Source organism: Carcharodon carcharias, chromosome 12, assembly GCF_017639515.1.
Source record: "Carcharodon carcharias isolate sCarCar2 chromosome 12, sCarCar2.pri, whole genome shotgun sequence".
NCBI lineage: Eukaryota > Metazoa > Chordata > Chondrichthyes > Lamniformes > Lamnidae > Carcharodon > Carcharodon carcharias.
The window spans coordinates 136,731,624-136,743,951 of NC_054478.1; the positions used below are offsets into that span (position 1 = coordinate 136,731,624).

A 12,328-nucleotide genomic window follows, 5' to 3' on the forward strand; every position below is an offset into this window, starting at 1 on the left:
AGACAAGTTGTGCTATTGCAGCGAGCCATATGGAGTTTCCCTTTAGGAATTGTCATGGTGCCCTGAATGAATTCTTGACTTCTCATCAGTGTTATCACCTGCCTTAATGAATGCAATCATTCATGATTCTCTCTTTTAGCGCTCACCTCTCCGCCTGCCCCCACCACCCCCCATCTCTGGCCCCAAGATATCTGTTTAAATATTGATGCATGTTTCTTTTTTTAAATCTATAGTCTGTGAAGATTTGACTGTGAAGGGCATTGGATTGAAAACAGGAAGCAGCTTAGCACTTTTTCCTGGCCACACTCCAACAGAGACACAGGTAGGAAGAGAGGTCAGGGCTGTCTTCTGCGTAATTTTGCAGGTGCAGGTTTTTTCTATTTAAAACCATCATTGCTAAGAATATATTCTTAATTAGACATCAGTTCTTTCTATTGATCTTAATTAATCTATTAATATCCATACATTGACTTAAAAATAACCCTCAAGTTTCAAACTGTGATAATAATGAGAGAAACCAAGAAACATTTGATTATACAGAAGCTGATCAACATTTGAAAGGGGTTGCCAAGAAAATATTTGAGGCCAAGATATTGGGTTCTTTAAAAAACCAGATACTGCAATGGGAAAGATCTGATAGATCAGAGAGCCCTTTATTTAAACCTATCTTGTGCAATATACTCTGTTCTGTGGAAACACAAGTTTGACTGGCAAATTACCATTTCAATAAGATAATGCTCGTGTCATTTGCACAGACCCACTCGTATGAATGTTATATCCAAGGGAGCTGTACACCTCAAAAGCAAAGCAAAATACTGTGGATGCTGGAAAACTGAAATAAAAATACAATGTGCTGGAATAAAAACACAAAATGCTGGAAATACTCAGTACTCCAGGTGTCATCTGAAAGAATGTCTGTCTCTTTTGCTTTCATCTTTACTTACCAGATGTTTATAATTTGCAGCCAATTAATAAGCTTTAAACAGCACCATTAACAATTCTTGCTTATAGACTCCATAGGACCTTGTCTTCAACCCTTGAGTGTTTTTAATGTCTTTACTTATCAACAACATTCTGAAACAGTGACCTTAATAGCATTATTTATTCTGCAACTATACATGGTTGCCATAAAAGAATGCAAGAAGAGTATGAATGAGAAATGTTAATTTGCTGATCAAACTTGTGCTTCCACAGAACAGACTACATTTCACAAGACAGGCATACATAAAGGCCTTTCAGACTATTTAACCCCATGTTTCCAGAATACCATCTTTTCCACTTTCCCATTGCAGTATCTGTTTTTATAAGAACCCAATGTCTTTGCTAACTCCTTTCAGCTGTTGAACAGTTTTTGAGCAACTACAAATCTGGAGAAAAGGGAGTTCTTAAACATATTCCATTGTTGAAATACAGTCTCATTCTATGGCCACTACTTTTGAGGTGTTCATTAACATATGACGCATCAACCTGACCTATTATTTTTCCGTACGTTTTAATCATAATGGGTTATATTTCTTAAATTATCTTCATGGACTCCCTGCATAACGTACTACTCACTGAGCCTAGTAGTTGGGCTGGTGGCTTGTGCCTTATACCCAGAAGTAATGCAAGGATTGTTCAAAATACCTTTTAATTTTCATTTTCCTTGTTGGAGAAATAGCTGATGAAGAGCCAACTACAAGCATTTTGTGCCACAGCATGTTGGCACACAAATGTCATGTGCTGCCAGATTTATTTGTATCAGATTTTCCAGAATTTTCTCAACTCTTGACTATCGATGTAAAGGTACTTATTTTAATTGCTTTTTTTTTAATTCCACTCTTTAGCTGTTCTTATACTTTTCTGTTGGGGACAGTCTTCACTTAAGCCCTGAAATGGAAATTGTGGTAGAACAGAGCATTTCTGTCCGAGAGGTAAATATATGAGTAGATGTATGCCATGGGAGGTTTTTATTGCAACATTCTTGTGTATGAATTTCAAATCACTACCATCATACTGTTCTATGAATGATGGAATCTGCATAAAGAATAAATTCTATATTCTGCACTTGTATGTGAGCAAGTACATTCAATACCTATAATGCATGAATAAAAGTTATTTATTTTATCGAAGTTTGGTAAATATAAACGTGTATTGGGTACAGAGTAGTGCACAACTATTTTATGAAAGGTCACTCGGAGGATTAGGAATAGGAGTATGTCATTTATCGGCTTGAGCCTGGTCCGCCAATCAATTAAATGGCTGATCTGTATCTTAACTTTCGATTTTTATTTGTCCATGGGATGTGAACAATGTAAAGTCAGCAATTTTTGTCCATCCCTAATTGTCCTCAAGAAGGTGATGGTGAGCTGCCTTTTTGAAATGCTGCAGTCCATGTGGTGTAGGTGCACTCAGAGTTGTTAGGTAGTGAGTTCCAGGATTTTGACTCTGCGCAGATGAAGGAACAGTGATATGGTTCCAATTCAGGACGATTTGAGCCTTAGTGGGGAAATTGCAGGTGGTGGTGTTCCCACGCATCAGCTATGTTTATTCAATGAGGTGGTAGAGATCACTGGTTTAGAATGTGCTGTCGACAGAGCCATGACGAGTTGTTGCAGTGCATCTTGTAGATGGTACACACTCCAGCTGTTGTGCGTTGATGTTGGAGAGAGTGAATGCTTAAGATAGTGGATGAGGTGCTAATCAAGTGGGCTGCTTTGTCTTGGATGGTATTGAGCTTCTTGAGTGTTTTTGGAGCTGCACTCATCCAGGCAAGTGAAGAGTATTCCATCACACTCCTGACTTGTGCCTTGTAGATGGTGGACAGGCTTTGGGGAGTCAGAAGGTGAGTTACTCTCTGCAGAATTCCAAGCCTCTGACCTGTTCTTGTAGTCATAGTATTTATTAGGCTGGTCCAGTTCAGTTTCTGATCAATGGGAAGCCCTGCAATGTTGATATGGAATATTCAGCAATGGTAATGCTGTTGTAGGTCACGGGGAGATGGTTAGATTATCTCTTGTTGGAGATGGCTATTGCTCGACCTTTGTATGGCACAGATGCTACTTAACAGCTCAAGCCTGAATATTTTCCAGGTCTTGCTGCTATGGGCACAGACTTCTTCAGTATCCGAGGAGTCACAAATGGTACTGAACAGTGTGTGTAGTTCAGCAAACCTACCCTCACCTGACCTTATGATGGAGGGAAGGTCATTATTGATACAGCTGAGTTGGTTGGACCTTGGGCACTACTCTAACAGACTCCTGCAGCCAATGCCCTGGGGCTGAGGAGACTGGTCTCCAACAATCACAACCATCTTCCTATGTGCTAGGTATGACTCTAACCAGTGGGTAGTTTTCCCCCTGATTCCCATTGACTTCAGTTTTGACTAGGCCTCTTTGATGCCGCACTTGGTTAAATGCTGCCTTGATGAAAATAACTCCCCTCACCTCTGGAATTCAGCTCTTTCGGTCCATCCTTGGTCCAAGGCTGCAATGAGGTCAGGAGCTGCATGACTCTGGCAGAACCTAATTTGGCATTACTGTGCAGGTTATTGGTGAGTAAGTGCTGCTTGGTAGCACTGTCGACAATACCTTCCATCATTTTGCTTATGATTGAGAGTCAACCAATGGGACAGTAATTGGCTGGATTGAATTTGTCCTGGTTTTTATGGACAGGACGCACCTGGGCTATTTTCCATATTGCTGAGTAGATACCAGTGTTTTAGCTCTACTAGAACAGCTTTGCTAGGAAAAGTGTCTGACTTGGAGCACTAGTTTTCGATAGTACTGCTGAAATTTGTCAGGCCTCATAGCTTTTGCTGTAACCAATGCTGGCTGTTGAGTGAAGGAGGCACAACCTGCTTGCATCACACATATATCGCTGATACTTCAGCAGGGTTCATATTCTGTGCCTTTATAATGAGGTAACTGGAAAGTCATCAACCTGGCCAACTCAGATGTTTGTTAGATTTAGAGTCCATAAATGAACCCAACTGCATTCATCTCATAAATATAAAAACAAAAAACTGCGGATGCTGAAATCCAAAACAAAAACAGAATTACCTGGAAAAACTCAGCAGGTCTGGCAGCATCTGTGGAGAAGAAAAGAGTTGACGTTTCGAGTCCTCATGACCTTTCAACAGAACTGGAACCAGTTTTGTTGAAGGGTCATGAGGACTCGAAACGTCAACTCTTTTCTTCTCCGCCGATGCTGCCAGACCTGCTGAGTTTTTCCAGGTAATTCTGTCTTTGTTTTGCATTCATCTCTTGGTATTTTTACAATTCCTGGTCCGTCAGATGATGATCAAAGGTTTGGCGGTCCAAACATTTCATGTTGTTAGTAGGTGAACAAATCCAGCAATTAAATCACTTGCAGCTACAGTGGTCATTATATGATTGCCACCAGTATTTAGAGCAGACCACCCAGTTATCCTTGTGTGAACCTGATCAGATATGAATATTTCTCATGATTTAGCTGATTTCTCTTTTGATTTGAGATTGTTTGTAGAACACTTTGCCCTATGCACTATAATGTGTAAATTCGTGAAGCGTTCCATATTTAAAAAATTATAATGTGTACGTGTGTTGAAATGCTGAGGTCAATTTGGTGATTTGACACAAGTGCACAGTTTTGACGGTAATAGAAGGTAAACAAAGGGATAACTAATGTTTATACCCATTTGAAGCCTAATAATTCCATCCATTGGAAGTGGCCTAGAAGCATTTAAATTCATTACAGATCATAAAAAGTGCTTATAATTTCATGATTCCTTGTCACAAAAAATTTTCAGACCTTTTTGCCTTCAGCCACTAATTTTCTGACTTTTTGTCTTCGGCCTCTCTCATTCCAGTATTGTACAGTGTATAATATGTTATATGGGGTATTGCAGATATTCCTGTATGACGCCACAATTATAACATCATACCAGACCTGTGTCATGTTCCCTTTAGGAGGTTGGTGAGACTTTTATTAGGAAAGGGAAGTGTAATTAAAAATAAAGTAAGTAAAGTTACATTGATGTAAGGTCTTTACTGTGCCCATGCTCAGAAGGCACTAGTGTGATGGTTTCTATTTCTAGGGCAGATTTCCAATTCATGGCAGGTTCTGAACAGTTTCATGCTGGGGACCATGCCCACATGGTAGTGGATTGAGAATGCCCAGCGCATTTCATGCTGGATTCTTGCAGCCAATGGTAGGAGTACATTTTCATTCCACCTGCCTGGTCTGGGTACCGCAGTGGGATTGAGCAGTTTGCTAAGCCACTGCATTCCCAGCGTTAATAGGCATGCACGTGAGAGCAGGACTACAGACCAACACATTGGCCCAGATTTTCCAAACAGTGGCACTGATGACTGGATTGCCGCCATGTTCAAACATTCCTCCAGCTCAACACTGCTGTGCATTTCCTGTGGGATTTTGCAATCCCAGCTGTCACAGAAATGCGCAATGCAGCGTCCATCAGGGAACTCCCAAATAGCAGAGTAGTCGGGGAAAGATGGGACACGTCCCTTTTTGGTAACTGCCATATGGTAAGTTTAAAGGTCCAGTCTGAATGTTAATGGATGGATGGATGGGGGGTGGGAGAGTGAGTGGATGAATGGTTAGATGGATGGAGTGGGTGAGGTGGTAGGTGGACGAATGTTTAGTCGGCTCAGGAGAGGTAATCGGCGAGTCAGGAGAGGTAGTCGGGTCTGGCTGGAGATGGTAGTAGGGGTGAAGGGTTAGTCGGGTCGGTGGGGAGGGTGGTGGGGGTTGGGGGGGTGGGGGTGGGGGGGGGGGGGCCGGATAGTCTGGGGTTCAAGGGGCACCCGGGTGTTAGACGAGGTTCTAATCTGTCTAATATTTCCTGGGTTACTATACAGGTAAGTAAAGAGGAACTGTCCAAAGTCTCCGACTCTAGCTTAGAGTCAGAGATGTTCATGGAGAGACCCAGGGACCAGGAAATTGCCTGTCAGAAGTTTAAGCTTCCTCAGCAATTCCCGTGTAGGTCTGTGCATCAGAACTTTCACAGGGTCCTGAAGCGCATCTTCAATCGGATGTCTATTCTCAGCAATTTGGAGGTTGGAAGATTTTGCTGAATGCAAAGTGTCTCCTTGGTTTTTTGGAATTGCTTTAATTGATGTATTTCAGAGCAGGAGCTTCTGATTAGTGACCTGCAACAGACTGTGTTGCACTTGCAATAATTGGCATAGGAGGCATATTAGCTGTTAGGATAGAAGGTGATCCCGTGTAAATTGCAGCTTATCCAGAATTTTGGTGGACCATCCCATCACCTCTGCCCTCTCTGATCTTCATTGGTTCCTGATACTCTAATGCCTCAAACTTAAAATCCTCAACCTTGTCATCCTCATGATATCACATATTCTACCACCCCTACTCTCTTTTCCAATTTCCTCCACACCCTCCTGCGCAAACCACCCATGCCCCATTCCACTGGCCCCTTTCACATTTTCCCTTCGCTTTACCCCACCAAAGGCAACTGTGTCTTCAACTACCTAGGCCCCAAATACTGGAATTACCTCCCTAAATCCTTCAATCTTCATCTTTAAGGCCTTCTTTATAACTCATGGCTTTGACCATGCTTTTGGTCACTACTCTAAATAGCTGACAATCCATTTTCTTTATTTCACTTCCTGTGAAGTGCCATGGAATTGTTTTTTAACATCAGTGGTGCTACATCAATATAAGTTGTTGTTATGTCACATGTTTTTCACTTAAATTTGTTGTCCCTTCTGTTCCAGTGCTTGAAGCTGATGTTGGAGAAGGCTGGATTAGCAGGTATATATTGAATGATGGTGTCCTCTTCAACATGTAACTTCACGGCTGAAATGGCAGCCTGGATTTGTTTATAATATTTTGAATCTTAATTTGTACAGGGGACAAGGACTGTTAAAATATGAAGGAAACAAACACTTGCAGCATTATGAAGAAAGAGCAGGGGTATGAGACTAATTGGGTAGCTCTTTCAGAGAGACAACACAGGGTCACATGGCCTCCTTCAGTGCTGTATGATTCTTATGACTTCAGAGTGGCAGGTGTATTTTCCTCGGGATTCTGCTTAGTGGGATGTGAAACCACAGATTCATACCAGTAATAGTCCAAATTTCTGACCCTTTTTTATCTAAATGCTGCCTTGGGGAACCAACATTTAGGGACACAATTGAAAGTTTAACACATTGGTTCAGTTTGAAAGGTAAACTCTCTATATCTCATCCTGCGTTACCCAATCTTCACTTTGTTTGACTCTTTCAAAGATACCATAATTCCCATATTTTGTGATGACAAATTTAGTAATCTAGTCTATATTGGTGTCAATCTATGTGTGAAACGTTGGAATACATGCATCCTGGCAATAGGCCAGGCCCTTTTCACTTTTACAAAGACAAGTGGTAAGGCTATTTCATTGTGCACAAGTCTGTCACATTCACCATTCAGTAATACAGGGTGGCTTTCATGCAGCAAGATTGAATTTGCAGCATAATAATCACAAGATTACCAGAATTTAATCTGCAATGGATTACTGAGAACCAACATTATTTCAGATATTATTAAGCATTCAGTCGTAGGAAGGTAAGGTAATAAAGATTTTGAAGACTAAATCAATACTCCTTTCTATGATCAGCAAATTTGGAAGACACCCAACAATTTTCTGTCTTTTGCAGTTACCTGGTGTGAGCTGATGCCCTTCAATAAAGGATTCCGTAAAATCAATGTATTAGTTACATAGAACACTAGCAGCAATGAAAGCATGGCCTGAATTTTTCGTTCAGTGGGCGCACGTGATCAGCAGGCCCGGGAGCAGACAGGAAACAATTCCCCGTCCATAATTGACCCCCGACCGTGATTTCACCCTGGCTGGCCAATTAACAGCCAGCCAGTGTGAAATGTACGCTGAGAAAGGCTCAGCACTGCCGGTGGGAGCAGGAAGAGGGCGGGCGCCAGCATCACCACGGGTGCTGCTGAAAGCTTCCACTGAGCTCCCTGAAGGCAGGGAGCTGCAGACCTCCACAGAATAAACCAAACAACAAAAATGCTGCAAACTATGTCCACGCAGCACAATCAAGCACCTGAAAGCATACCTCATTTTTTTAAAAAAAAACAACCGTCCCCAAATATCCCTCTTTATATTATTTCCCCACGGAGGTTTCATTCTGCCCTGATTGCGGTTCGAGCAAAAAGGCCGCCCTGGGAAAATGGCCCGTCTGCCAACCATAAAAGTGGACGGACCACGAAAAATCGCTTTCAATGGCCTCCTTGATGGGCTTAATTGACTGTTTAATTGTCGGTGGGTGTGCTTCCCACAGCTGTGCGAAATATCATGCGGGTGCGGGATGATGTTGGGATGCTCGCCCGACGTATTCTCGCACTATTTTGCGGCCAGACAGGTCGGGGGCGGGCCTGCCTGTGGGACATAAAATTCTGGCCCATACTTTTAAAAAAAAAAGTGATATCAGCAAACACATCTAGCTTTTTAGTGAAAGCATACTGCCTCTGGAGGAGTTGTCGGTGCTATTAAAAGTTTAAAAGGCTCCCTCTGTGTGTTCTGCTAAATCTTGCTATTTATTTACAGGAGAGTATTGGCACTTAAGGAAAACTGACTGGTGCTATGATGCTGGAGAGATTTTGAAAGATGAAGTAAGTTGATGAGGTGGAAATGAGCTCTACCACAAAGGTACAATATTACAATTAGCATCGCTCACTCATTTGCATTGTGATACCAGTGGTATTGTTGGTAAGAGTACATCTTCACGGCACTAAGCAATTGGAATGAAAGCAAATAGTACAGTTAAGATTGCACAAAGTACATATTTACAGTAATTTGTTAGGTTTCAGACAAAGAAAATGGTCAGATGGTGTCTGCATGCCCTCCACATCTTGAATTCTGATTTAAAATTGTGTAACTGTGGAGGCATGTTTTATACCTCTGGCTACCTCCAGACATCAGGGCACCACCAGAGTGATCTTCTGGGACCTGAGTTTACTTCCATAGGCCCCATCCCTCATACTTGACTGGGTTGCTTGGGGTAAGTTATGAGCTAGAATTGGTTGCTTCGTCACATGGGCCAGGATTTTCCGGTCGCTGGGCAGGAGCGAGTGGAAGTGGCCACAAATCAGACTGCCGGCCATAACTGCTATTTCACGCTGGCTGGCCAATTAATGGCCAGCCAGAGTGAATTGCTCAGCGCTGCCTGTATGGCAGGGAGGGTGGGGGGGGTGGTGGTGATCTGTGGGAGGAGGAGGGCAATCGCGGAACTTCACGAATGCACGCGGGTGCACGCAGTAAACGCTCCTGGAGGTGCAGAGCTGCTTTTAGCACATAAAAAATAAAGAATTTAAAAATGTTAATAACATGTTCCCTCATGACTCTGTCACATGAGCAGGGATATGTTACAAATTAGTTTGAAAATTTTTTTTTTTTTAAATCACTAATCAAAACCTCATCCATGGGCAAAAAATCCAAAGGCCACTTGGCCTTTTTGCCTGCCCGCCAACTGTAAGGCTGGATGGGCAGCGAAAAATTTTGTTTAATTACAATTTTAATGGCCTTTTTGGGCCTGTTAATTGTCCGCGAACTCGCCGCCGACTCCCACGCACGCGCCGGCCAAAATATCACGTGTTGTTTTACACTTGTTTGGATCGGGCGCGGGCCTGCTCAATGAGCGCAATATTCTACCCATGGAAACTCAAGAGACTCCTCCTAAGGTTATTCTTGTGTACCCTCTACTGGCTGGTTTCAGAACTGTAGAGCTTTTGGTGCAGGGAGCCCACACCGGAATGGTGTTGGAAAAGAGGAAGATTTATATAGACATCATTGATCTTTTTGTTTGACATGGGATGTTTTAATATGATAATGATTTTAGGATATAGAACGTCAACGTATACTGTCACCCTGTGAATGATTTATGCAACATTTAGCATACATAGCAGCCCACAGAGACTTTCCTTTTTAATAAAAAAAAACATGTTTGGTAGAAGAAAGCTCATCCTGTTTCGTCTTTAAGCTGTTCAAAGCTCGATGGCTATTTGGGGACGGGTGGGTAGAGGAGAAAATAGCATGAATCCTCAAGCATAAAAAAGTGGCCCTTTCGTTCAGCTAGAAGCCCAATGTTATCGGAAGTATTGTGAACGCAGAAGTACCATGGCTACAGTGTGTACAATCCACAAGGTGCACTGCAGAGATCAGCACAGCTTCTTCGACAGCGTCTTCCACATCTAAGATCTCTACCACTTAGAAGGATAAGGGCAGCAAGTGCGTGTGAACACCATCACCTGCAGGATCCCCCTCTAATTCCTACACATCCTGGTCGGAATCTTGTGGAGGTGACAAGGCTCTCACCCACCAGCTGGAGAGCAGATCGGAGCTCCACATCCTCTTTTTTTTAAAGAGAAGGTCCATTGCATCTCATTCCACTCGAGAACTTGACAGGCCAGCATCAGGCCTCCTCCCAGGATCAGGACCTGGGGCAGAAGTCCCACCCATCTAGATCTACTAGCCATTTGGAGGCTGACAGCTGTATTGAACAGCATCAGAGAGGCAGTGGCTGCTGCCAGTACAACATCTGCCCGAAGCCTAGGATTGCATCTCAGGCCAGAGGTGAGAGATGGTGGAAGGGGGATCACAGAGTGGGGATTGTTGGGGATGGGAGGGTGGTAGCAAAAGCAGTGGGTGTGACTTTGTCGCTCCCTCCTGCTTCCCCACGCCGGCTCCCTTGATCAGACACTGGGGTGCTTCTGAATGAGGGTCTCCCCCTCCCCCCCTGCCCACAGGAGCCTACAAGTTGTTTGCTGCTTGTTCTTCCCATGTGGTGAGTGCCCTGGTAGCCGTTGGGTTAATACCAGCGGCACCAAGATGTGGCCCATAAGTGAGCATTAATTGCTCACTTAGGGGCCTCAGTTGGCGGCAGTGAAAAAGGCCGTCCACGTGCCTTCCCACCATGGATTTGATCAAGATATAATCCCTCCGCCAAACTGGCCACGAAGGATGGCACAAGCTTCCACCTCCTGACTTTGAACTATATCACCATTCCTTCACTGTTACAGAGTTAAAACCCTGGAATGCCATCCCTAACATTGTGGCAGTTCCTTTGCCACATGGACTGAGTGGTTCAAAAAGATAAGTCAGTACTGCCCTCTTGAGGGCAATTAGGGATGGGTAATAAATGCTGGCCTTGCCGGTGACATCTACATTATTGAATGAAAGAATTAAAGGTTCTATCATCGTTCTTCCATCTGATGTTGGTTATCAAGAAAATCTGTACGTTAATCGCTCAGTATGGTGGAAATCTGGACCTCTTTCTTCCTGCCTACCTCCACCACCAGCCCTCTCCCAAAACAAAAAGGCTGTTGAGGCCAAGGGCCAACTGAACATTCTAGAATTGAGATCATTTTTTTTTAATTAGGCCTGGGTATTAAAGCCTTTGGAACCAAGGCAAGAGTCAAGAAACTGATTAGCCGGAGTCCAATTTAATGGTTGTACAGGCTAGAGGGGCTTAATGATCAACCCCTTTTCCTATGTAAAAGGTAGATATTATCGAATCATACTGCAGAGGAGGAGGCCAGGGCAGTGTAAGCCACAAATTTTTGTTGAATTGATTGATTTCAGTTGGGATTGCAGTAAGAGTGCAGACTTTATTCTTCATGCACATGGTATTGGCCTTGAGTTCCATGATTGTAACTTCTGCTGGAAAGTAGATATGTGAAGATGACAGGATCAAACTTGATTTTGATACTCCTGCAGTTAAGTAGTGTTGATCGGGGGTCACCGGTACCGGTTGTTGGCATAGTACAAAGAGAAGAGTCAATTCTCTCTTAACTCTCAATTCTCTTTACTCACGTTGTTAGATTGTTTACATATAGCTTATACGTCTGGTTAGATATGGACATGCAGTTTGCAGCAGGTTATACAGTTTTATACCCAAACTAGGATCTAAACGCGCACCCACTAGATTTATCTGACACTTCGAGTGGTCACAGAATATAACAGCTAATACCCGAAAAGGAGTGCTGACACTGGCCAGGCGTTCCGTTCTCTCTCTCTTTCGACATCTTCTCTACATTGCTGACATAGGTTCTCCCATTTCTGTGATGGTTGGTCTCTGGAGTCTTAGCTGGCTCCACGCCCGAGATTCTCCATTCTTATTCCGAATCTTATCTCTTCAAGCTGTGCCGTCTCTCTCCCGTTGGTTTAGGCTTGCTTGTCTAGCCCATGTCTTCTCCTTATTGGCTCTGTCCCAAGAACTTAGGTAGCATTACCTCATTACTCCTTTTTTAAATAAGGTTGTGTCTAATCACATTTCCCTTGTTTTTCACGAAATTCAGCTAATTCAAACCGGTTCCAACCAGCTCAGGC

The 12,328-nt window shown here is 43.1% G+C and overlaps 1 protein-coding gene across 2 annotated transcripts in view; it reads left to right on the forward strand.

Annotated features, from left to right (window-relative positions):
* usp40 (ubiquitin specific peptidase 40) overlaps window positions 1-12,328 on the forward strand; it is a 149,338-nt gene that overhangs the window by 107,305 nt on the left and 29,705 nt on the right. For both annotated transcript variants that reach the window (XM_041200781.1, XM_041200780.1), the window contains exons 20-23: window positions 234-322; window positions 1,827-1,913; window positions 6,720-6,756; window positions 8,549-8,613. In XM_041200781.1, coding sequence (XP_041056715.1) covers window positions 234-322; window positions 1,827-1,913; window positions 6,720-6,756; window positions 8,549-8,613 — 278 coding nt within the window. The remainder of the gene's footprint in view (window positions 1-233; window positions 323-1,826; window positions 1,914-6,719; window positions 6,757-8,548; window positions 8,614-12,328) is intronic.